Source organism: Centroberyx gerrardi, chromosome 7, assembly GCF_048128805.1.
Source record: "Centroberyx gerrardi isolate f3 chromosome 7, fCenGer3.hap1.cur.20231027, whole genome shotgun sequence".
Lineage (NCBI taxonomy): Eukaryota > Metazoa > Chordata > Actinopteri > Beryciformes > Berycidae > Centroberyx > Centroberyx gerrardi.
Genome location: NC_136003.1, coordinates 6,024,954 through 6,052,369, shown reverse-complemented (window position 1 = coordinate 6,052,369; position 27,416 = coordinate 6,024,954). Strand labels below are relative to the sequence as shown.

At 40.0% G+C, this 27,416-nt stretch overlaps 4 protein-coding genes across 4 annotated transcripts in view; 3 read left to right on the top strand and 1 right to left on the bottom strand.

Moving 5' to 3' along the window:
• The window catches only part of LOC139911912 (proteasome activator complex subunit 3-like), a 237,036-nt gene extending 223,894 nt beyond the window's left edge, over positions 1-13,142 (top strand). The window contains exon 11 of the transcript XR_013504969.1: positions 13,127-13,142. The gene's annotated coding sequence lies outside the window, so the exon portion shown is untranslated. The remainder of the gene's footprint in view (positions 1-13,126) is intronic.
• LOC139911915 (primary amine oxidase, liver isozyme) overlaps positions 1-27,416 on the bottom strand; it is a 291,900-nt gene that overhangs the window by 197,440 nt on the left and 67,044 nt on the right. The gene's annotated exons all lie outside the window — the stretch shown is intronic.
• LOC144539445 (uncharacterized) lies at positions 796-3,722 on the top strand. Its single transcript, XM_078284411.1, has 2 exons — positions 796-919; positions 3,152-3,722. Exon 2 carries the CDS (start codon positions 3,285-3,287, stop codon positions 3,720-3,722), a length of 438 nt encoding a protein of 145 aa, XP_078140537.1. The 5' UTR covers positions 796-919; positions 3,152-3,284.
• Positions 16,584-27,416, top strand: part of LOC139930172 (xylosyltransferase 1-like) — a 41,621-nt gene continuing 30,788 nt past the window's right edge. The window contains exon 1 of the mRNA XM_078284483.1: positions 16,584-16,859. Within this exon, the coding sequence (XP_078140609.1) occupies positions 16,584-16,859 (276 nt within the window). The remainder of the gene's footprint in view (positions 16,860-27,416) is intronic.

Genomic DNA, 27,416 nt, shown 5'->3' with positions numbered 1-27,416 from the left:
AGAACTTGTCAGATCCCCTTGCCCAGCCGTCTGGCGCATAGTAACAGGTGGGCCGGGTGACACTAATCCGTACAATATGGCAGACCCTGTTCATCTGACGTCATCGGAATACTACCTATAGTATGGTAGATAGACGAACTGAACTTATGGGAAATTGTAATAGTTTTTTTTAGAGAGTTTAGAGAGAGCAGTAGAATGTTGAACATCACACTCCTTATATGGAACCAGTTATCAACTTTAGTTTGGTGTAAAAGTACTTCAGACAGTACTTGGTTTTCATGGTTGTCCCATAGCATCCTCTCACCCCACCCTGGATAAAATCATATGAAAAGCACATCATTATGCCTCTCTTCCAGCTGCAAGCTTTGGGCAGAGACAATGTGTCAAGTAATGAGCAGTTTTAGCAAACTGTTAGCTATCTTGCTAATCGTAATAGTAACTTAAATCTCCTATACAAAGCTAAGAGGCTAACAAGCAGCAGGTTGAGCACTCAGTTCAGTTCTTGACAAAAAGCCCAGCTTGAAGGTAATGTATAGAAAGGATTGATTGAAAAGGGACAGGGTCAGGATTCATGGGGTCCCATGCTTGCCTTTGCCTAGGGCCCCCAAATCACTAAGTCCACCCCTGCCTAATAGGACAGAAAACAAGCAGCACTCTGGGTCCCGAGGACCAGGATTGAGAACCAGTTTTACACAGAGCATTCACAAAAGAAGTGACCGCACTCGCTGATGATATGACATGCTGTATTACTGTAACTGAAAGTTATAAAAGAATGCAAGTGAAATGAAACTGAAAGACACACCTGTACATCTTTTGAATTTCTTGCTCCAACCTGAAGCTGTATATAAGGCAACGGAAATTCACACTCATTCATCACAGCCTGCCTGCATTCTGAGACCAAGTCCAGTTTTAGAGCGAGGTAAGTTAAATCCACACGTCTTTTTTCTGCCAAAAATGTGTGTTTTCTTCACAAAACTACTGGAGATACTGTATGTATGAGGGGTGGAAGTAACACAAATGAAATCATAAAAATAGATGTGATGAAAATGCTTGAAAACAAGACTGATGGAAATGTATGTGAATTAGAAAATTGATAAATAGTGATAAATTGTCAAGTGATTTGATAAGTCCAAAGATTATTTGATTAAAATAGTGGTGATCTGATAAAAACAGGACAACATTCATTATTTATCACCAATTCCTGTAATTCATAATTTATTATTTAAACAACAAAATTGCAATTTGTTTTGATTAAGGTGAGCCCTGATAGGGTGAAATTAACAGAATTAACTGTTAAAGTGACTTGATAAATTGCACCAAATGATAAACAACCTGAATGGTAGCCTAAATCTGTAGTGTAAGTAATGAATGAAAGGGAAATTTGAAATCACTTGGCAAGGCAAATCGCCTTTGAATTTATCAAGTCGCCTCACAATTTATCACTCTATTGTTCCAATTCATGTGAATTTTAATCATGCTGTTTTTCAATTCACATTCATTTTCATCATTTCTGCATTTATCAGTTAATTTTTATTTCCACCCTTAGATATAATGAATGAAAGAAAGTGGAGAAAATGATCAAAAAATTGCCCTATTTTTAAATCACCTCTATGTTAATTAAATTGTCCTTGGATTTATCAAATCATTTGACAATTTATGACTCTTGTTTTCAATACACATGCAATTTCATCACATCTATTTTTCAATCATTTGTTTCAACACTTCCTCTGGGGTTAAGTATGCATTTTTTGTTTTTTTTTATCATGTATTTTCCCATTTTCCCCAAATCAAGTCAAATCAAGCAAAATAAGTAATTTCCAAATGATCTACAAAAAAGTATTCAAAGTACAAAGGATTTTCTTGAAATTTATGTGAGGGGTAACACAGAAAAATTCTAGTTTGCAGAAGAATCCACCCCATGTTTTACTAGTGCTCAGTTGCCCTGATGGCAAACAATTGTTAAATATTTCAGGACATTCTAAAAGGCAAAAAACTATTTAACTTTTTTTTAATGAATTAATATAGTGAAAAAAAGCAAAAGACATAAGAAAAGGGGGGTGGGGTGGGGGTGGGGCGGCTTAACGTGGCTTAATGAGCTAATATTGAAATGGAAAAATTCATGGTTAAAAAATTTTTAAAAAAACATAAGTTTGATAACAAGGGTTTGATTTGCCTTAATGACCTAAAAACAAAATAGAAAAACTCATCTTTAATTCAGGCATCAGGGGGATACAAGGACAATTTCAATTTCACGTTAAAGGTTAAAGGTAAATCAATAACGTGGTTCAAAAAAACTGAATGGAAATGATTGAACTTAATGTAGCTTAATTGAGCTTAATGTAGCTGGAGATACTCTTAACCGAATATCTCCAGATTATATTCAGTCCAAAATGCTTCAACCAGACTCCTGATAGCTTCGCTTCATTAGCTAACAGTGCATGTAGTTTAGGTTTAGGATTGATTTTAAAAAATATTATTTACCTCTACAGCTTGTTTTGATATATGCCCAGCTATAGCTCTGAGCTTTATCTGATTTGATAAGTGATCTATTAATAAATCCTTATTATTATTATTATTATTAGTAGTAGTAGTAGTAGTAGTAGTAGTGGAAATACAAGTCTGCTTCTTTCACCACTCCTAATTATTTAATGTATAATTCTTTTGGAATTTTGTATGATCACATACATTTTACAAAATACTTATTTTGTGTAGATCTCTGGCAAAATTCCAAATTAGTCTATCTGAAATCCATTTCTTGCAAGATAATGTGTAAAAACTTAAAGGGGAGTAAACAGATTTTTGAGTAACTGTAACTTCTTTTAGAAGGCATGATACAATCTTGAATGCAGACAAACAGAAATAAAGGTTCATCGTTCAATTTGAATCCTACAGAAGAGAATAAACTCAGAATTCTGAATTCTGACTTTAATCTCACAATTCTGACTTTTTTCTCAGAACTCTGACTTTAAACTCAGAATTCTGAGATTAATCTCAGAACGCACATTTTTCACATGTAGTCCCTAATCCTCTTCTGTAGAATCCATTGCCAAATAGGCTCTGATTTTGCATGCAACTTTGCATGATGGCAGGTCTCCTGTTACGGAATCCTTCTCAAGCCATTGCATACTAATAAACCTTTTCTTTTCTACAGTGACACTGACACCAGCATGAACCGAGGCAGAGGCCAGCAGTTCAGATACCAGTGGGCTGAAGAAGACTTTGATCCGCCCGGTGTAGGCTGACTGGTAGGTCTTTCAGTGCCAACATCTGGTAATGTCTACATCATGTACCATGGCACCTCCAAGCACAGCGCTAGGCTCATCCAGCACTGCGGCTTCAAACAGTCTCAGGGCGGGATGCTTGGCCCCGGCGTGTACCTCAGCAGAGACCTAGACAAAGCCAGTCGCTACCCCATTGAGCTTCCTGTGTCCGAGCGGGCCGTCATTAAGGTGAAGGTCAATGTGGGGAAAGTGATCGTCATCAATAAACAACACCATCCACGTCAGAAGGCCTGGCATGACCCCAGATATGGCGAGGTGTACGATACCGCCTGGGTGCCGCCCAACTGCGGTATGGTGAAGAGCGGTCTGGAGGAGAATTGTGTCTGGGATCCCAACCGAATCACCGTCCTGAGTGTCATCTCACCACGCCAACTCCCACCCATCTACTATGCATCGGGATATGATTCTGATTCTGATTCTGATACATGTGAGCTCTCTTGAGTTGTGGAGAGAAGTAACCAGAATGTATTTTGTATCTTCAAATGTATTTTTATATAATTGGATAAGAAAGAAAATTGCAAGCAGAATTTTGTTACTCTGTCATGACATTCTGGAAAATAAATTGGTTATGTTATAAACTGGAGACTCTACTTTTTAGAACAGTGTGTCATTAAGTCGAATGCAATACATATAGATCTAAATGCATTTCACATAGTGGTTTTATGTTTGTTGTTTGGCAGAAACCTGTAAGGAACCAGGAAACGAAAATAGCCTTTTGCTGGTCACATAATTATGCTATGTGGGCATCCACAGAACTTGAATGAATGGAACGGTTATTCCATTCAAATCAACGTTCCTGGACAGTCAGAACGGCCCCATTTTGAACCCATTTGGTTCATGACAAAAGTTCAGGAGGAGACATTCTCATATTCTATTAATCTGTTTACTAAGGTTTTGCTCACAGCTCTCCAAACCTTTGAGTCTCCACAGGAGGGATGGGGTCAAGTCCAATCATCCAATAATCCAAACACTGCTCACTGTTTAGGTATTTCACTAACAACAAGTACATGCTGTAGGAATCTCTGGTAAGATTCAGAAACTGAATTATCTTTAAAGCTGCACTACAAGTTTGCACTTTGGTGATGTTTGAATTTTTGGAAGTTTGAAGGACTTCATTATCCAGAAATCCTGTAAGGTGAGGTAAACTAAATGTCTTCTTTTTTAGTGGATTTGTGTTAGAAGCCAGTTAAAATCCTAAATGATTCAGTACTTTATAAATCCTTACTGGTTTGTTGTTCTGAAACCATACAGTGACATAGTGGATCAGTTACATAATATCATAATATGATACAGTAGGTTATTCAGATATTTACAGGTCAGTATTTGTATATTTGTCTATAACAGTCGACAGTAAGGTAATAGACTGAACAATTCTGGTTAATTTCCAGACAAATTTACTTGTAATTAACATGAAGTAGATCTGTAACTGCAGGTTACCGATAATTAAATTAGGATAATGATACTGAAATTTGCACTACTGAGGTTATGGTGTATTTACAGTGAAATTAGCCGCTTATGAGTTTGATTTATATGACCGCTGGGCCTACTTTTCACAAACTTTTCTCATGAAAGGACAAATGTGTTGCTGGTCTCTGGCTTTTAGAGGGGTGAACTTCTGAAGACATGACAGGAATTGGAAGCATTTCTTATGTTGTACCATGATATCCCAGGCATCATCAGGTGTAAACATTGTCCTGGAATGATAGAGCACTGACAAAAGACCAACCCAAGTTTTGCTACTCTCTATCCCTGATTGATACATAATAGTGATTCAACCTGCAGCCAGTTCATGAAAGCTTTTCCATTTGCTGTTCTAAACGCCCGGTGTCTGGTAGCTCTTTCCTGGGAAAAGTCCTCTGGCACACAGGAAGAGAAGATGCATTGTTTCCGGTTGGTTTGGAGTAAATAGATGAACTGGGTAGTTGGCATGGTAAGTGATAGCCACCATGGCTGAACAGACAAAGAGCACCACCTACAGAAACTGCTAAACTTCAACAGAAAATCCAAGGAACAGTACTGGCCACACTGTAGTGCAGTGTAGAAACACAACAGCAATGATCACTTAACACCAAAGATGTTGCCAAAATGTACAAAAAAGCAAGAAACTTGTGGATTAACACTTTAACTTTAGCAATCCAACAAGATACAGCTGCTTAAAAGGGTATTCGTTTTCATTCATTTTGTCTGTCAAGCACTGACCAGTCCACTACTATCCTGTACTTCCATTTTAATCCATATCTGCTGCTTAGATGACATGAGCACATGGTCCTTGTTTTTTGGCACTTAACTTTTATGGATAAATGTTTATTTAGCAGTAATAAAAATAAAGTGCCACCTTTAGTGGCTAAAAACTAGCAGAATAATATGTCAGAATTAGGGATGCCCCGATAACGTTTTTTGCCGCCGATCGCCAATCGTGTATGAGCCATATCTGCCGATACCGATCGGCCATACTGATCGTTTTTTGTTTTGTTATAGCAGCTGGTATAGCAGTATTATAGGTCTAACAGTTTCCATTTTACATACATTTCATCCATCAAATTGAGTCCTGGTTAAAAAGTATCCACATTTTCTTTTTTTCTACCTCAATATTTACTTGATCATTATGTAAACAAAACCATGTGCGTTCTAGGTAGCGCAACATGATTTAGTGAGATAACCGAAGCACAAGACTCAGACTGTTGCCACTTGCCTGTGTTGTTGAGTCGAGTTAAATAAATGGAGACACCCTTCGAAGATATATATCCGTTTCAGTCTTTGTTTTTGTATAAGTGAATGTTCTTAAGAGAGAGAGCAATGAGACTTTTCAGTTGCCTCTCCGCTGTTAGGGTCTCGACCAGACCTTAGATCGGGCCCAAAAATACAAGCCCAACCCGAGCCTGTGCACGTTCTGTCTGAGCCCGGCACGGGCCCATCCCATTGGCTGCATTTATGGGCCCAAGCCTGGTTTAAAACCGAAATTTTCTTAGTAAGTTGGCTGTTTATAAGTAAACTAATTCCGAGTTGCTTGAATGACAAAAATCTGTTCAGAATTACGGGCGGGATCTTACTGAATAGCCTACTTCCTCTCGCAAAGGACTCGCAAAGCGAGTGGTGCTGTAGGCAGCGAAAACCCGACACTTACATTTCAAATCGTAACCTTTGATTGACTGGCGATAAAAACATAATTGACACAAGGAATTAACAATCAGACTTTGCGGATTACAGAGAAATTTGAATGACAGAAATCTGTTCAGAATTACGCACGGGATCCATGGTTATCGACCTGCCTGCGTGCGCACGGCGCCAGAGGAGAGGAGGAGACGCTGTGCCGCTGCTGACTGAGATGTGAATATGTATCAATCACTGTGATCGATACATATTCACATCTCAGTCAGCAGCGGCTGAAGGTTTAAGGTTACAATGTTATAATACATATAACATTCTGATTATCACACCAAATAGCTTACTCCCCACCCCAATTATTCCAAAAAAAAAACAAAAAAAAGACGTTATATCTCTGACCACGAGACCGGCCGCCCAGCCCGAGGAATGGAGGGGAAATTCCTACCCGACCCGGCTCGGGTTCGGGCAGAGAATCAAACCTCTGGTCTCGACCGTCGTCCAGAGTGCAGACCATTATGTAAACAAATGCACATGGCTCACGTGTTTTGCGTCATCGATCGGTTTTTGCAATCGGCGACTATAAAGCATTATCGGAATTCTCCGATCTCATATTTATACTGAATATCGGCCGATTCCGATTGCTGGCCGATCGATCGCGGCATCCCTAGTCAGAATCTCATGAAATTAGCTACTGAGGCCATAACCTCTTGTGGAAAAAATGTATTGACTTGTTTGTTGACTTGTTTTTGGCGAGAAGTTGGGTTGTGGTCCCATATTGACTTGCATGGAGTCAGGCCGGGTTTGGAGTCTTTTTGGAGTCTTATTAGAGGAACTGCCACCTGCCGCCACTTCAGTATTGGCTTCAAAATTCACCTGTGGTTTTGGACGGTTGGTAGAAACCTATCTGACCAGTGAGGCAGAAAACGTGACTCCGTCCTGTTTGATCTCTGTCCTCCCTAACTTACCTACAGCAGCTTTAAGGACAGGATCATATTCTTTCACAATCTCTCGTCTCAATCAGAAGAGCTGCAGGTATTTATGGTTACATTCAGAAGCTTTTCTAGAGACATGGGCTTTGCCCCACATGGCCACAACACCTCATATCTGTTTGAGACATCTGTCTCCTCTACTTCCTACAAGCTCTCTGCCACATCCCAACACTTCCTCATTCTCCTCTCAAGTTACATCAATATTACCAGGGCCGGCGCTCCCTATAGGCAAATGCCTAGGGCCTCACAAATGCCTATAGGGCCTCACGCATCCTTTATTCATTTTTTTCTACAGTCGGAAAAAAAAACAGTTCTTATTGGATAAATTACGTGCCAGTGATCATAAAACTAATCAAAAGCACGGATTCTGTGGAGCGTAGATCTTATTGGCTGAGGCCCCCCAAAAAATGATGCTGAAGTAGTCACGCTTGTTATTAACTCCGGGGCGCTCAGGCTTGACGTAGGCACCCAGCGGCGGTCCATCACGTCACATGCTGCATAACAACCAGCCTAGGAGTAGAGTTGAAAGTTTAATGACAGGTTTAACTGATTTGTAATATTGTGTTTTTTGACTGCATGTGGAGGTCAAAATAATGCAGCCTTGTTCAATGAGATGTAATTGCAATTTAATTTGTAATGGCAAAATTCGTTTTTTGTTAATATTTTACTGGATTCTACAGTATCAGAACTTTGTTCATTAAAATGTTAAGTTCTTTTAGGCTAGTTGTAGAGAAGGTATGTAATGATTTCCAATTTAGAGTAGTATTATGTACAGTCAGTGGAATTTCACTTTTTGCTCTCCAATGTCTTTTATTTTCTGATATTTTAATGTTGACACATATGCTACATTCCATAGGAACAATGTTGAAATTCTTAGGCAGAACCGAGGCAGCAGAACCACAAGCCACAAGGACAGAGGACCCAGACAGCAATAGTGAGCCGGACGCAAAAGTGCCAGTATTGGTCAACAGAAGTGACATCATCGTTCTTTTGTTAACAGTTCTAAAGCCACTGCAGTCTTGAAAGTCCTCATTTTAAACTTATGTCCACACAAGAGGAGAGAGCCACATTCACATTTGTATTTATTACATTTTATTTTGATATTCATGTGCTCTATCTTATAATAGGTAACAAAAATACAGTGCTTTAAACACTAATTTTTTACTCAGTCTTTATTGCTTGATGGCGGGTAGGATTCATCTCAAAAGGGGGCCTCCACAGAACATTTTGCCTAGGGCCTCTAGTAGTTTAGAGCCGGCCCTGAATATTACACCCGTTCTCTTCTGATAATCTCAAATACAGTCCAGTGGGGGTGTTTTGGCACAACCCTGAGCTGGGCTGGCTTCACTCCTGCAGAGCCAAAGGTGTTGCACAAGCAATCCGTGTCACTGTAGCTCACTGCATGTTCTCACTCTTGTTCCCTTTCTCAATTTGAGAATCTCGAACTAGTGAACTCTCGTTTTTCATTCCCTCCCCGCCTGTAGCAGATGACTGAGTGGGAGTGTATCTGAAATCAGTGAATATTATGCTCCATCTCTAATTCTTCAAGTCCCAGTTCCATTCTTTTAGCAATGGAGCCTGCAAAGGAGCCGAATCTAATCTGACCTCCTTAGATGAGTCGAGCCACCATGGCAAAGCTCTAGTCATGATTACAGGCCCAATGATGTGCCTTTAATATCTGTACTGATTTCTACTAATTACTGAATGTGGTGGTTGCTGATAGTGGGAAGTGACGGGAAGGCAGAAAGAAGAAAAGAAGGAGGGATGAGAGTAACAGAATGTAAGAATGTAGGAACATAGGAATAAATGATACACTATGTTGAGTGATAGCAGGCTTCATGCTCAATTGAAAGAAAGATAAATGCACACTGGTGTCCTAGTGGTGCTGGTTTCATCAAAATAACTATAGAAAAGGAATACCACACACACTCAAAACATAAATCCATTAAGAAATATTTAATGGTCATACCAATGTTGCCTTTGTCAAGGTGGTTACAGTCCAATGTCCAAAACACTCAATAGTAGTGCTGATTAACCTCTGACCTCTGACATCACAAAGCTATCATCTGATTGGCTAAAAACCAAGTCTCATTTGAATCTGCACAACATACAGTATATACATTAAAACATACATTAACATACACACATATACTTAAATACAAAACACACCCACAACCATGATATTTGTAAAAACCCACATATGCTATTCAAATGGGAATTGGGAACAGGAATATTTAAATTAGATTTAAATGGGACTAGCGTTATCCAAAGTAAGAAGACTGACATTTCAGTAACAAATTGTTAGTGTTTTTTTACTACATGGCCTGTAGATTAATAAATATTAAAAATGAAATATCATTCACTCAATATAGCTGATGTAGCCAGGTTTATTTTTGGAACTCTTTCAAGTGAGCAACCATGTATTCATGAATGTGATGATTTTTTAGCTGCACACAGTGTCCCATCACACACCACCTCCAGGTCATAAATATTAATATGAATATAGCAAATGGGTATTACACATACCGCAACGGACAATTCCAGCATGTCAAGAACATATTAAGTGGAAATGTATGAATGTAAAATTAAAAAATATTACAGCAACATTATGAGGATGGGCAAAATAACAGCAGTAGAACATACTGAGACAAAGAGAAAATGAATTAAATTATGTAACATATGAAAATATACTACAAAAAAATCAAATGCGTGCAGAATGAAATAAGTGAGAAATGATATGAAAATATAGCTCTCTCAGAACATCGTACTGAAAGTCTAAACATAGCGGCAAAGGATGACATTTTCAAAAGCATTAGCTGGCATTTACTTTCAAGGTGTTAAGCCTTTAGACTCAGCCACATTCAGCCACCTTCCATTTGACTGAGCACAAAGCACATAGCAGTGGCAGAAGTCATGGTCAAACATTCAAAAACTCATAAAAGTCAAATCCTACAGAAGTTAGGAACTTCTTATTAATGTAGACTGTTGAGACCACAGAACTTGGAAGGACAGAACGGTCCTTCCACTGTTTGCTGTGGTAATTTGGCTAGTACACCATAAAATGGCGACTATGGCATTTTAAGGGTTCGTTGCTATGGTGACAACGCAAGTCCGGGCATTAAGGCCGTAAAGTGTGTCACACCTGCTTGAGAACTGTGCAGATGAGTCTGTTGCACGAGTGTTTAGCAAACTGTCAAAACTCAATGGAAAGCTGACGTTAGCGACGAGGTTAGCATAGCATTGTCAAAGACAGTGCTTCTCTCTCTATAGCTCTTCTCGTCAAAATCAGCATATTAGCAAACCTAGCTGGTGACAAACCTGCTTTAGCCCCTTAAATGATATAAACTAACATAGCTTAGCCTACCTTTAGTGGAGAAGAAAACTTGGCATTCGCTAACTTCAAACATCGGACATCGGCTGAAACAGATGAACTCAACTATAACCACTTCCACTAACTGCACAGATGTCAAAACTTTTGACCGACTTAAAAAGACAGCAGCAGCTTTTAAAAGACCACTACCTAGTGGAGGCATGTGTAACAACTCAATTCAGCTACTTGGCTACAAATCCAGTTTTCCACTGCTTTGGTTCATGCTGCAAAACCTCTCGCCTCAGCGATTTGCAGTAAGTCAGTTTGGCAACGGTTCACATAAAAATGGCCGCCGCTCTGACCATCCAGGAACGTTGATTTGAATGGGAAAGACCGTTCTATCCATTCAAGTTCTGTGGTTGAGACCAAATCCTAAATAACCTTTTCATCAACTGACACTAAAAATTACATTCAACTGTACATTCACTGTGCAATGCATCATAAATGTGCAGTCACATTGCACACACAATCTTGAGCTGGTCTGTAAGTGGAGCAGAAAATGCTATCAACACACCGTTCATCTATGCGTGAGGTTCACTTTTACAGACAGTCACACTGAACTTGACAAGTTTTAAGGAGTTGTCGATGCATTTGGTGATCAAAATGTTAAAGGATAATCTTACTCATTTGAGGCTTTTGATATTCATGTCAGATAATGCGTTGGTCTGAAGGAATTCAAAGATCAAGGTGAAAAGGGAATTAGGGATTGGTTTTTGGGTATAATAGCCATGGAAACATCATTAAAATCAGCACTAATGGTAAAGTCGTGCTGTACAGTTCTTGCTTAAATTACTTAAATTAATCATCTTAAATTGAAAATACATTATAAAATTAGCATAATTTTGAACTTGCAGCCTTTTACTCTTTTACCATGTCCCTTTTTATTATCATTATTATTATTATTATTATTATTATTATTATTATACAAAAATGTTTATAAAATACATATATATACAAATATTTTTTTTAACCTGGCTATGTGCCAAAATGTCTTTTTTATCTCACAATGTTTTAATCTATTATGTGACTATTTATTATTTTTTCAATTTTATAATGATGTGTACCTTTTAAAAAATATATTATTGTGATGCTCACATATTTCAGATGACTTGTCAGCTGCCATGTGAGTAGGCTACTTGATAAACTTAAAAACTTAAACTTGGCATGTTTATTACCACTAGACCAAACCATACAGCTCAGTTTCACCTGATTATTAGCCTACTTCCAGGCCAAAAATCAATTTAACTAAATAAATGACGAGGTGTCACACACTTCATGACCTAACTGAGATTATCCTACTGCCTCCTGATATGTCACTGACGTCAGGCCCTCTAATCTTACAGGAATTTGCAGGATCCAACATACATTAATATGAACGGAAAAAACAAAGACAAAACACAGAGTGGGTAAAGCCGTGGTTTAGTCAGAATAGAGTTTGCCCTTCTTTTAAGGGGATAGAAAGACATTTTTATGACTTAACTCTGAGTTCTGAGATCTATTCAAACACAGAGAAATGTGTAGAAAAAAAACGAGGGAACAAGATGGAGAACAAGAGAGAGCGGAAGAGCGAGAGGGGAGCAAATCTCATCTCTATTTTTAGAGGTTCATTCAATTAGATCGCTGGCACTTCTCTGCAATATGCATGAAATCAGACTAATCTGGTGTAAAGCGTATTGGAAGGCGAGCCGCGATGGAACAGCAGGGAGCTTCATAGCTGTGCCAGAGTGTAGGCTATGTGTGTGTGGTGTGCGCTGTGCGTGTGTGTGTGTGTGTGTTGTGTGTTTACTGCATGGCTGGAGACAGATAATACTGGAGAGGTAATCATTTCCTTGGGTCAAAATCAAGGGGGCTTGCGCTTGTCAGTGGGTTTGTATGAATATATAACGCGCGTGTGTGTGTGTGTGTGTGTGTGTGTGTGTGTGTGTGTATAATAAATAGAAAGTGTAGTATTTTATCTGTGTGCGTGTGTGTGTGTATGTCAGCCTGCCTCCCTGTGTGTGAGCACTGGAAAGGTGGAAAGATGGCTTATCATATTGAGTCCATCCATAAATTTAATATAATTGCATCTCCTAATAGGTTGGACCCACTGATATGATGGAGGTTCCTCCCTGACCACAGCTAGTCAACATGTTCTTATTATTATTATTTTTTATATCAGATGTGAAATCATTACAGTGTGGTGTGGGAGGATTTTACTCAGCAGTCTGTAAAAGCTGCAGTGAAATCTGCCTCACCCAGTGCCATTTTCAATGTGCAGCCTCTATTTTCCCATCATTTTCCATCATACTGATCGATTCTGAGCAAAATCTCGTCAGTTGCTTCACTATAAAGCTACTTATGTCCTACTTGCCTGGGTGCAGCTCTCCAGTACAGTCCTATAGGGCCAGTGGTTCTCAATCCTGGTCCTCAGAACACAGAGTCCTGCTGGTTTTCATTCCAGCCATCTAATCAGAGATTGATTTATGCCTAGGAAGCCAGGTGAATGTAATTAACTGCAATTAACTAGCTGGTAGCATAGAAAACCAGGATTGAAAACCCTGCTATAGGCTCAACTGACACTCCAAAAATCAACCACAAAAACATCCAAAGCATGTCTTTTTCAACACACTGACGCTCACTCTCACATGTAGGCCTACGTGTTCAATGTTCAGTTTATACAACAGTTAGTTCCGGTCGAGTAATTTGATTGGACAAGAGGCATTCCATGAGTGCTCATATACAGTATAACAGCACTTTTTACTATATGTATCACTCTGCTTCACAGGTGTTCTAATGTAACCATTGATTAACAAAATTCTAACTTCTAATGACCGCGCAAATAGGGATACATTTCCCGAAAATTACATTTGACCTAAATTATGAACGGTCGTCAGAGGAGGACGAGGGGGAGGAAAGTAAGCGGAATTTGTCTGTGCAAACCTACAGGTGTGCTGATATTACGTCTGCAGACCTTGACGAATTAAGAGAGAAAAACAAAAATGAAGCTAGCAATACAGCTATAGCTATAGCTAGCTGAAGTAGCTAGCTAGCCTACCGTCGGGAAACAGTGCGTGTCTCTTTACAGAAGGAGCAGTCAATGTGCTGAAAAAGACATGCTTTAGCTGCTTTTATTTTTTATCTAATTTTATTGACTTCATTTTAGTATAAGCTTATAAATGCATTATTGTTGTTTTATTGATCCATTTTAATGTTTTTACTATGATTGCACATTATTTGATCTCCTGTGAAGTACCTGGAGATTTTGTTGTATTTTAAAGTGTGCTATATAAATAAAATTCATTATTATTATTATTCTTGGGGTTGATTTTTGTGGTATCCATTGGCCTGGGACTGTATTGAGAGCAAGCAAGGCGTCAATAACTCTAGTAGTAGCAATTGATGACATTTTTTTCTTCCATCATACTGATCAAAGTATGATGGAAAATGATGGCAAAATAGGGTCCAGGTCGATAATACCCCGAGATCTGCAACCCACCTCAAATATTTCCATTTGTATGCATTTCAACAGAGAGTTTTAGTGTCCCATGATGGTCCAAATGCTGTTTCAGAAGCTTTCCCAACTTGACAAGAAGAAAATTCTGCCCGTAAACACTGAATTCTTCTTTTTTTGGGCATGAAAATGGTCAAATTTAAAGATATTGAATATCCACACAAAATATCCGCCATTGGCAGCTTCAGTCCAAAGATAGCGGTATCGTCCTTGAACACCCCATATCAGTCGAACCTCTCTGATTCCCATTAGATGTGTTAGTTTCCTACCATATGGAGCCATTGCGCCCTGCTGGTTTTGACTGGTGAGGGCCATTACAGATTCAAATCAGCCATTCCACCGCTACATGGATCCCAGTGGTGAACATGGACATCTGGCCTGTTTCCTGACCAGCATCATTTTCCCTCCATCTCTCTCTATATATGTCTCTCTCTCCCCCCCCCCCCCTCTCTCTCTTTCTCTCTCTCAGTTCAACTCAATTCAGTATGCATGATGATAATGTTAGATGAACAATGTTGCCAAAGCAACTAAATGTAACTGAATAATAATAATAAAGTACATAATTAACTCTTAATTAGCTCTTAAGAGAGAGAGAGAGAGAGAGAGAGAGAGAGAGAGAGAGAGAGATAAACAACCTATCTTGACCTGATGATAGCAGCATCAGATAGTAGCATTAGAAAGGCAGTGAATGAATTTGAATACAAAGCTTGTAGAGAAAATTTAAAGAAATTAAGAAAGAAAATTCAATGTTCTTATTAATAGACCCATTAAGCTTTGGTTTGATAGTGATATCCAGCCTATTGTGCTCTGTAGAAGTGGTGTATGGGGTCCTGCCAGTCAATATTAGGCTTTTACTGACATGGATTGAAGCTGCTCATAGCCGATATTCAATATCTTTAAATTTTCATGCCAAAAATGTTCACAAAAATTACAAGGGTTCAGTGTTTCCCCCAGAATTGTATTCTTGTCAGGGTGGAAATGCTTCTGAAACAGCATTTAGACCATCATGGGACACTAAAACTCTCCACTGAAGCCCATCATAAAACTACTACTATTAATAATAATCATAATACATACGCACATATTCATGTAGAATCTGTAGCTACATGTGGGACAAATTTATAGGAATACGGGAACTGTTAAAAAAAAAAATCAGCAAATATGGCAGAGGCTGACTTCCATTACTAATTAATATTCAAATGAGATCTCTCAAATTCTGGACGCACCTAAAAATGACCTCCCTTAATACATTTAGTATACAAAAGCGATCATAACACCCAAAAAATGAACCTTCAAAAGAGACTTCAGTGAGCCCATGAGCAAAGTATCAGAATAAATCAGATAATTCTCCCTCTCGTTCTCTCCTCTCTCTCTCTCTGTCTATGTGTGCTGTTACTGTCCTGACTGACTCCTGACTTTACCCTCCTCTGAGCTTAACGCACGCTGACAAGAACACAGCCGAGAGGACAAACATTCCTACACACATGCACACACACACACACACACACACACACACACACACACACAGTCCTGAAGATGCAGAATAACAAGCAAGTCAAACTCCACCCTAAGTGTGAGACTGTATACTGTAGATAGTGAGCTAACATGCAACTGGTGGCTGTCTCTTTCTCTGCCTGCTGTCCTTGAAGAATATGTATACATCTTCACTGCTACAGTAGTGTGTGCGTGTGCGTGTGTGTGTGTGTGTGCATGTGTGTGTATTGGATGTGACAAAATGTAGCATTTAGCCTAAACGACCAAATGTAATCTTGCAGTTTTTCAATTTTTATCATTATAATCATTATAAATTATAAATGTATTTGGAAGCCAAAAATGTAGTAAAAAAAAAAAAAAAAAAAAAAGAAATCAAATCAAGGAGCGTTCAGGTATTCAGGACCAATGTTCCCTCTGAGCTGTGTGTCCAATAATTAAACACACTGACCAAATAATATCATCTTGTCAGTCATCAGTCATTGCTCCACTTTGTCTCCAGAAATTTTGTCTAAATAAATACTGTAGGCCTAATATAAGCAGGTTTGGAGGGACGTTATGTGTTGTAAATGAGAAAATAAATGCTTTCACAAAAACTGTTGATTTGCTTATGGCCACACGAGGGCCTCTGCGTCCTCTCTGTCTCTGCCTCCAAACCTCCAAACCTCTCTCCTCATTTCAAGCCTTTGCCAAATTACCTCCCTCCATCCCTCCCTCTCCCCCCTCCTCCTCCCTCCTCCTCCCTCCTCCTCTCCGGCTGCCAATAGCACCTCGCAGGTCGGATAGGGGAGCATTCATACCCCGCTGTTGGCGTTTAGCGGACGGGGCTCTCAACTTGAGCCGGGGGGAGGAGAAAGATGGTCGGTAACCCGTGTGCCCGCAGGCTGGCCCGGCGCTCCAGGTCGGCCCTGGTCGCCGCTCTGGCCGTCCTGCTGGTCCAGACGCTCATCGTGTGGAACTTCAGCAGCCTGGACTCCGGCGGGGAAGCAGGCGGCAGGAGCCGGACGAAGAGGGAGGACCGAGGCGGGGGGCTCAACAAAGCCGATAGAGAGCACCTACGGAGCGGGCAGCAGAAGAAGGGCGACCCGCTGCTGCCGCTCGGAAAGGCGGCCGCTCGGCACAAGCTCCAGGCGGTAGGTGTAAATTTGCTTTGTTGTTCATAGTGAGCAGGGTTGTGTTAGTTTTTACACATCCATGTGGGTCTCCTCCACCGCCTGGAAAATTAGGATTTGTCCCTGAGGAGAACCGCATGGTAAGCCATTGAGAAGATGCTACGGAGCCGCTGCAGCTGCTCGCCTGTTGTTTTGGCATTTTCACCAACATAATTAACGTTGCCCTCGATAAGTCCCCTTCTCTTTGTATGGAGACAACCAGTGTGGCCAGTGTCTATTTAAAAAATTAGCAATTCAAAGTGGTCTGCTACTGGCAAACATACATGCCTCACAAAATAGGACTCAAAACATTGTCTGAATCGATAGGAGCCACTAAATCTAGTATACCAAGCAGCACGTATTTCAATAAATTTTAAACTTTTAAAATTGACTCGCCGGTTTTTACCAGTCTTCCACCAAAATACTCCGTGGGGGAATGTGAGCAATAGTAAAATTGAGACCTTGGTGGATAATCTCAGTGCCGAATTTAATAGTGACTCCTAACGATTCGTCAAATGTCTTCAGTTATGTTCTACCAGGTGTTTATTAACGAGGGGTGATTTAATTGCCAGATTTTTGAATACAGTTTGGTGTGACGTTTTTCCATATAAGACATAACGGAACGTCGCGACTAGAACACAATTTTCCTTGGTGTTTGGCTAAAGTGGAGCAACCTATTGTTTCTGTTTATGTGCGCCGTTAGCATGCTATCTGTGTCATCATGAAAATATCTAACTTCTCATGTAGCTTTCGAAAAGGCCACGGTCGAAAGACGCCGTCAAGTCCACAAATAGCACCTTGTTGCTTTCTAAAGCAAAAATAAAGTGTAGACCCTGAAGTTAAGGCTACAGGTGCATCAGTTGGACTCTCTCTCTCTCTCTCTCTCTCTCTCTCTCTCTCTCTCTCTCTCTCTCTCTCAAATAACCTAATGCACTTTTGCCTTCTTCTGATGTCATTCTCGGTTCACTCCTCTCTCCCATCTAGATTTCCAGCTTAAACTTTGTACCTACCCTCTCCATCACATCTCAAGCTCTCCCTGTGTGTGTGTGTGTGCATACAGTACATATCAATATAATAGCATATCGCTGTACAGTACACCTACACACCTATAGATGCAGCGGGCGGTGATGGTACAGATTCCAGAGTGTTTTATGCTCAGACAATTATAGTGTGTGTGTGTGTGTGTCGCTTTGCTTGAGATCCAGGTGTTCCCTCATGTTGTTACACATGGAACATACTGTATATGCAGCCATGTGTGTGTAGCCGGGCATATTCGGGGGACTGCGCTTTTTCATGATCCATTTTTACAGCCTTTCATTACAGTTAACCGGATGCCTTGTGATCTTCCTTGTGTGTGTGTGTGTGTGTGTGTGTGTGTGTGTATACACGCACATGTGAGTGGTTAGCCTATATGTCTGACAGTTATTGGCTTTCAAACAGGAGAGATGCATGCCAGCACTTTTATATTGGTCTGGTAGGAAGGGAGTTGTGAAACACAGTATGCAGGAGGGGGGGGGGGGATAGGGAGAGATGGAAAAGAAAGTGGAAGCAGCATGAAATGAAGGCAATGGAGAAAAACGCAAATTTGACTGTAAAACAAAAGATTTGGAAGATTTGAAGGCATGGATAAATGTGAAAGTGCATCACCGAACTGTATCAGCCAAAGAGGGTATGTGAGTAAAGATGACCAACTGGTTCTGTGTGTCTGAGAACAGGTTTTGAGCAATATGGGTTTTTTTCAAGGCTGATACTGATGCCGATATGTTTTATAAGTTTGTATATAAGTTTGAACATTTTCACATTCAGTAGTCAGTGTTTTCCCCAGAATTGTATTCTTGTCAGGGTGGAAAAGCCTCTGAAACAGCATTTAGACCATCATGGGACACTAAAACTCTCCACTGAAACCTGGGATAATAATCATAAATATATACATCCATAGTTTAGTATGGAATCTGATCAGAATGTCTCATTACAATCAGTTCAAGTTAAGGTCTTCCCATAGACAAACACTGTAGTATTGATCAATTCTGCAATAAATATGTAATCAATCAAACTGCATCATATCAGAGGTGGACCGCACTGGCTGGACCAGATCTGATTTTTAATAAAAGGACAATACTGGCCTGTATATCATAACTCTACTGGTTACAGAGAGTAAGAGAAAGAGCATGTGTGTGAAGATGATGTTCAGGTTGTGTGTGTGTGTGTGTGTGTGAGAGAGAGAGAGAGAGAGAGAGAGAGAGAGAGTGTTTACTGGGAGGAAGAGCCTCCCTTTTCCAATAAAAGACAAGACATGATTTTAAGGAGCTCAATAAAAACCGAAGCAGAGTTGGTCGTTCATCACCTCCCCTCTCTCCCTCTCCCTCTCGCTCTCTGTGTGTGTGTGTGTGTGTGTGTGTGTGTGTGTGTGTTTTACTGTTGCTCCAGCAGCAGCAGACAGCCGCTACCACAGTAGACACATTCACATTACATGACTACATTAGAATACTAGCAGTGTTTGGCTTTCCAGCAACCGGGCACAGGAATGGAGCGCTTTACAGAGGTGTGTGTGTGTGTGGGTGTGTGGGTGTGTGTGTGTGTGTGTGTGTGTGTGTGTGTTACTCAAAGCTCCCACCCCAACAGGCCCTTCAGCATAGCGCCATATGGACCGTTGATGCCCAGTAAATGTGTTTACAGTGGTTGTGGATGGCGCCACAGTTACACAGCTCTGACATTCATCTGCATTGGCCTGCACACCTTTTTAAAGGGTTTTTCCGGTTATTTTCCACCATATTTTCCTAGTTTTTGCCATCATGACAATTGATTTGTGTTCCCAATTCCATCACTTACTTCGCTGTAGAGCTTGACATAGCTTCAGTTAGTGATGCAATTTTGAACACGATCAATCGTCAATAACCGGAATTATTCTTTAAGGGGATTGACACACACACACACACACACACACACACACACACACACACACACACTCATACACTGGTTACACAGAGGAGCGCTGCAGTGTGGTAACCAGATGTGTATCAGACCTGTTTCATATCCTGCAGCCAGGTTAGACTATCAGATCAGGGGATTGGACCAGCCTTCTCTAATGTGATTTGTAATCTCTAATCTAGTTTAGATCATGCAATAATGCTTAAATTTGTGTGTATGTGTGTTTGTGTGTGTGTGTGTGTGTGCTCTGAGGTGGGATGATCCTTCATTGTTTTAGACAGAATTTGATTCTGATTGTCACAGGTGAAGATACTGCAGTGATGTGTGTGTGTGGTTAATATAAACTTTGCCAGCCACCAGATGAGGCTTTGTCTTTTTCTTTTTTCTTTTGTCTCCATCTTTGGTGCTCAGCGCTCATTGCTGTGGTGTTTCTGCACCGCACTTCCCAGAGATCACCTGTCAATCAAACAGTGTGGGTGGAGCTTGGATTTTCTCTGAAGTTTGAGATTCTGCAGACTTGTGGGATGTTATAGATTTTAAAAGGATTTGTATTAGCTAGAGCTTTCCAGCACGTTGAGTCAGAAAATGGCTCTATATATGAACTTACAGTATTATGTGCCCACATTTTTTTTTTATATTTACACACTGTTTATGCAACTCAAGTGCATTCGAGTACACACACACACCTGCCCCTCCTCTGTCCTGGACCTCTTGACTGTGCTGATGAGGGTGTTTGTAGCCCAGACTGAACCCACAGGATGATGGATTGCAGGAGAAGCGGTGTGTCCTTGTCCTTACAGCCTACTGGCCTGCTGCACCGGCTGCAGACCGTCGACCTGTGTACTCGCACCAGAAAAGGAGGGTCCTCAAGGGTTCATTGGTGAGGGTAGCGGTTCCATATAGAGCTGTGACGACTGGAAGAACCCTCTGATTTGTTCAAATAAAATAAAAACTGGTAAATCAGAATAAAGAACCCAGAGTGGTTCTAAAAAGTTCTTGCAACACTGCTGATTTGGGACATTTCATACGTCCTTAAAGTGTTCTTCACAGCACCATTAAGGTTATGCATACTTGTGTGGAATCTGATCAAAATGTCTCATTAGAATCAATTCAGGTTAAGGGCTTCCCATAGACAACCAGAGTAGTATTGATCAATTCTACAACAAATAGTTTTTGGTTTAGCCAAGGCCATGAGAGTAACATACAGTATGTAAACTTAAGTGGTGTTCCCCTTTTAAGACATTGTCATTCACATAAGGGAATGTCATTTAGCTCTGTCCTAATACTGCTAGGAATTCACTGTCACATCCATGGCTGTTTATCGAAATCGCATTGAATCCTAACCCAATGACTGGGGACATCCATGCCTCTACTGGCCATTGCAGAAATTCTGTACTATTCTGTTCTTTTCTGTTCTATTCACTCTTCACTGCTTGGTCAAGGTGTGTGTGTCTGTGTGTCTGTGTGTCTGTGAGCGAGTGACATAGGACATAAGAAATAGGAGAGAGATAGACAGACATACACTCTGCTGTTGTTTCACCAGCCTTGGTGTTGATATTACATATTTTGCCTGCATCTGCTGTGATTAATCACTCTTGGCTTTTTATTTGGTGAAATAGGACTTGGCCTGTAAGTGGCCCATTGTTTAGACGCCGACTTCTGTACAGCTCATTTATTTGTTGCTCCTAGGCTGTTTAAAGCCTGTAAATGGACCTTTTGGTGGGATGCCGACTTCTCCAGAAAAGCTCATTCATTAACGGATCATAACTGATAATCCGTAAGAGCGTCTTTTTGTCGGTGTCGACTGTAGGCGTTAACTTGAGGTGCATCTTGCCTTGCTTATATTGACCATAGTTATTCATATTGCAGTATTTTTTTTATACTTTTCTTTCGTACATTTATGCGGTATACATGTTCAAGTGTTAAAATTGTTGGTTGTGTTATGTTTAAATACACCCCATCTGTTATAGCCTTATTTATATTCTATTTTCTTGTGCAACAACCCAATTTTCCCATGGGGATCAATAAAGTTTCTTATCTTATCTTTAGTTAAAGCTTCCATTGTAACCCTATGCAAAGCATTCTGTTCATGTTGTAGGTCTTTAGGCTGTCTAAATAGTACCCAGGCTTATAAAATCACCTATTGAAAATCCACTATTTTGGTGTGTGAAACAGACAAAGCAATGCTGGATTGTTTTTCAGATATTCTCATTGGAAGTTTAATTGCGATGGGCGATTGCCATAGAGGCTTCATACCCACTGTCTGTCCTGAGTTGGATGGATGGATGGATGGTGATGTCACTTAATGGTGACATTACCTGGCACCAAAGACCAGCCAATGGCAGATGACCAGTTCAGTACCCTACTTTTCACCATTAGGTGTCAGATTTCACCACAGATTTGGGTTTGGGGTTTAGTTACTCTTTAAAGTAATACACCAACTTTTTGGTAGATTGTTCCATTGGTTAACTTAGTGATGAGAACATAGACACCAAAATCATCCATTGTCCCCGGTGGATCATTGGTTCTGGTGCTCCATGCTAACACTTTAGCATACACTATGTTGAGTGATAGTAGGCTCCATGCTAACACTTTAGCATACACTATGTTGAGTGATAGTAGGCTCCATGCTAACACTTTAGCATACACTATGTTGAGTGATGTTGAGTGCAGTAAGCTACTAGCATTATCTCGAAAGTGATAAAATAAGAACTCGTCTTACCTTGGATAATACTAGTGGCCTGCTATCACTTAAGCTAAAGTGTTAGCAAGGAGCACCAGAGCCAATTGATCTAGCAGGGACACATGGATGATTTTGATATAGACAAGTCATCTCAAGTTGACCAATGGCCCAATCTCCCAAAAATTTGATCTATTCCTTACATTTACCACAGAGATTTATGCTAATGATTTGTAACTCTGCTTGTTGTCATGAAAATCTCTTATTATACAGTACAACAGCATCAAAGTGCTTTCAGTCAAAACAACAACCCATTATCTGTCTGTCTCTAATGGTGGGCGATGAGTCCTCCTGGTAAACCATGGCAGCCATCCAGTCAGCGAGACATTACATTGGCACGTTACTCCCTCTATTAGCGATTAAGCACACTGATGTTAAAACCTGAAAGCTGGTTTATGCTTTTTTTCTTTCTTTCTTTCAGATGATCCTCCCTAAATCTGGCATAGATAGACTTAAATCCTCAGTGTAATCCCCAGTCGTCCTACGGGTGCTGCGGCTACTTTAACCAGGTTCCACTGGACCATCCCTTATAGTCCATTTAGCTTACTTTCTGTCCATCTGTCTCTGTTTTTCTATTGTCTCTCTATCTCCATTTTTATAGAGCATTTTTTCCATTCTTCCATTTATTTGCTTTGGGAGCTAACTGTCTTCCCTGTTTTTTCCCCTTGCTTTCTCTGCCCCCTGCTTCATTTTGTTGCCTCTTTTTAAGGAGATAATGATAATCATACATAATCGTGTTTGATGGCATTAAGACATAAGAGTTTCTTTCTTCTCGCAGCTCCACCAAAACACTGGCCATCCATTCCACAGATTCACGTTCACTATTCTAATCTAGTCATTACTAAATTCATATTTATTTGAACTCGGTGTATAAATGACAATATGCCTCTTTCTCCGTATATGATAAGATGAAACTTTAATTATCCCCATGAGGAAATTGGGTCGTTGTAGCAGCAAAATAACAGTAAAGCAAAAATCTAAAGAAGAATATAGGAAAGGGGGGGGGGTATTAAACATAACACAACTGACAATTACAACAAAAGAGAGTTATTAGAAATATACAAATGAGAGTGATATGTAATTGTGCAAATTGTGTTTCATATTCATATTCATTAGAAGGTCTATAGAAGGCCATACGTACTGTATGTATAGAAATTTTGTGTCTAGGCATGCAGATGTGTTGTAAAAACTCTACACCTTATCAAATACACTCATGTAAATAACATAGTGTTTCATTTGGCGACCCCACTGTCTAATTTTTTTCAATAAAGTCTCTTACTCTAGTATAAGCTTATGAGACTAGCATTAGCTAACTGTTACACTCCCATTTGATCAAGTACAACATACAGCTGATTCCAAATGGGTTTCCTCCACAACATATTATGTAGCCTAACTTTGTTTCTTCAGACACAGATTCAGATTATTTCCTCTGTTACCTCTAACTGCCATTTGGAGCCACTAATGTGCACTAAAGTTCCTAGTGCAGTTTTGAATCTTAGTTTTTTGAAAACTACATCACCAAAAGCCCCAGTTTTGAATGCCAGCATTGTGCAACACAGCACTCAAAATGAATCAAAAACAAAAATTTACTTAGGCAGCTGTTAATTTACCTGGGCGCGCTTCCCAAATATTAAAATTACTGCCATACTGTATATAGAAGATGCAGGTCTAGATATGTCCCTGCCTACCTGCGAACGCGATGGGAGTTTCGCCTGGTTGGTGTCGTAATATAGAGGGATAATGTCAATGGTAACTGGATGACAAAGGCAACGAGCAGAGGAGGAATCGATAGGGGAGGATGTGTGTGGGGGGGGGGGGGGGGTACAACATCTGATATCCACCAGTCAGTGTGGTCCACATCTGATATGATGCAGTTTGATTACATAATTATTATATAATTGATCAATGCTACACTGGTTGTCTATGGGAAGACCTGAATTAACCTGAATTTGATCAGATTCCTAACAAGTATGCATGTATATGGTTTCAAATGATTGTTTTATTGTCCCATGATGCTCTAAATACTGTTTCAGAGGCTTTTCCACCCTGATAAGAATACAATTCTGGGAGAAACACTGAATACTTGTGATTTTTGGGAAATGTTTGGCATGAAAATGGTCAAAATGAACATACTGAATATCAGCAAAAAATATTGGCAGCTTCAATCCAAACATATCAGCATCGACCTTCAAAAACTGGTATGGATTGATCCCTAACATGTATTGGGTGGCTATATTTGACCTGGTATTAGCAGTGAGGAATGTCATAGACTCAATTGAACACACACACACACACACACACACACACACACACACACTTAGGGATAGATTCCACACTGTTTATTCCCACAGGCATACTGAGTACACACTCAAGCAAACACACACAAATTCCAGATGATGTGTTTTCCCATAGGCGTAGTGTACACACACACACACACACACACACACACACACACACACACACGCAGTCCAGTGTGTTTGATAAATGCGTTGCCTGGGCCCCATGATGCTGCGTACACCCAGGTGAAAGACCTCTTTATCGCTGGATTTGAAGGCGTTCTCACTCATACACCGTTCAGGCTCACACACATATGTATATACACACACACACACACACACACACACACACACACACACACTTAATCCTTCATTATGAACAGCTTCTGGAGAAACAAACCTTACTATTAATCATCTGTCACCGACAAGAGAATGCAGCCTCCCCCTTTCTGTCCTTGTCTTTTCTCGCTCTTATTGTCTGGACAGAAAAGAAATGTGAGTCAGTTGAAGAAAAAATAGAAGAAGGTAGGGTTTGACCAATATGATTTTTTGAAAGCCAATACCGATATTTTGGGATTGAAGCAGATATTTTGTGCTGATAGTGAGTAAATTTAAATTTGACCATTTTTTTCATGCAAAAAGAATTAAAAAATGTACAAGTATTTCATGTTTCACCCAGAATTTTGTTCTTGTCAGGATGGAAAAGCCTCTGAAACAGCATTTAGACCATGGGACAATAAAACTCATGAAACCCAGAATGGTAATAATAAAACATATTCCTGCATACTTGTGTGGAATCTGATCAAATTGTTGCATTAAAATCAGTTCAGGTTAAGGGCAAAGAAAGAAAATGATTGACTGTTGCTGAGGAACTGGGATTTGAACCTCGGCAGCAGATTAAGAAGTCAACTGATCTACTGTCAACCCCGTCATTCCCCCGTACTTATCATCATCATGAGGGCTTACAGAAACAGATCCGAGACCAGTGGTTAAGTGGAGAATCTCGGCAAACCCGAGGTTAACTTCAGAGGAAGAGGGCAAATGAATCCGGGTGTCATTTACATTTTTCGGCTCAACCCGTCCCCTCGTCTCCCACATCTTTCTAAAACGCCGCTAGCGGCTTCGCTCCAGACGCTGTGTTTAAGTTGTCGTCTCAGATGTGGGTTCAGCTACCATGAAATTAACAACAAACAGACCATAATGTACAGAGAAATCATCTCGGCTCTATTCGTCCGACTCCTGGTGGAATTCCCGCTTTCAAAAGGACGCACCGATTGCGATTCTTTTGGGGATGATTCCAATTAGCGATTTCGTAATGGCGTGATTGGCACATCATACATTTCAATTGCTTGATATTGACATTGCTCCCATGAAATAAATGAAAACCATAATCACACGCAAAAAGATCTGCTCAGAAAGGAGTAAAGTAAAGTAATGACCAAGTCTCCCTTTGAAATTAAACATCCCATATTATTCAGTGTTCATGATTTTGTTTTCAGATATTCTATGGGTAACCTTCATGACGGTTTTCAAATAAATGTAGTTTAGTTAAAAGTTGAATTGAATTAGTTCAATCAGGGTCCAGACTAAGTCCTCACAATACTGGACCCTGATTGAATCTTTGCTTGAATGCTTTTCCTAGTTCAATCTAGTACTGTGCAAAAGTCTTAGGCACCCTTGATTTTTTTATACACATTTTGTCTTAGATGTTTATTCATTTGTTTTCTGCATTATTGTGTCAGTAGACTGCTCTTTATAGTAAATTTTTGGATATTTAGAAACTTTTCATTTCATTATTTTTGAAAGCATCTTCGCTTTATGGATTTTTTTTCCATGTGCCTAAGACTTCCACAGTACTGTAGTTAAAAGTTAACTTGAATAAGAGTCACATTCAATTTCAAGCCATTGCATTCAGTTTAAAATTGTGCCTTACAAATTTTGAATTCATTTATTCATCATAATCACTTTTTTTTTTAATCACTTTCAATGGTTTCATATGAGCATGTCAAATCCAAATTTTTGTGAGAATATGGAGATTTTTTCCTATCTTTATGCAAGAGCGTGGTCTTTCAATTTGAGAGCATGACTTATTGATTTCACGTTCAGATTTTGTAATGCTTTCCTTCAAACCTTGCCCTCGCACTCAAATATGTCCTGCTTGCACTTAGATTTGCTCTGCTTCTGCTCAAACTGTATGCTTGCACTCAGATATAATGTTGCTTGCACACAGATTTCCTGCGCTCCAGCTTCAGCCCTTCTCCTCGCACTCAGCCTGCTTCTGTGCGCTCGTGAAACGTCTGCTCTCGGATTTCTGCTCTGCTCTCGGATTTTTTTGTGCAACAACCCTGTCAAAATTCCCCAACCAATAGAATGCCAGGTGTAGTGTTGACCAATGAAATGATCCCTGCCTCGTTGCGGGCGCGTTCGCTTTACTTCTTAGAGCGTCCCGTACGGGCGGTTACTGTTTAACCGGGTTCATCCACTCCCGCCCTCCGGGGCTTTATTAAATACGACTTTTGGAATAAAAGGACAGTTAATGTATATACCAGCACCCGTACTTTTTCTCTTACTATAATAGCTACATAAAATAGTAGC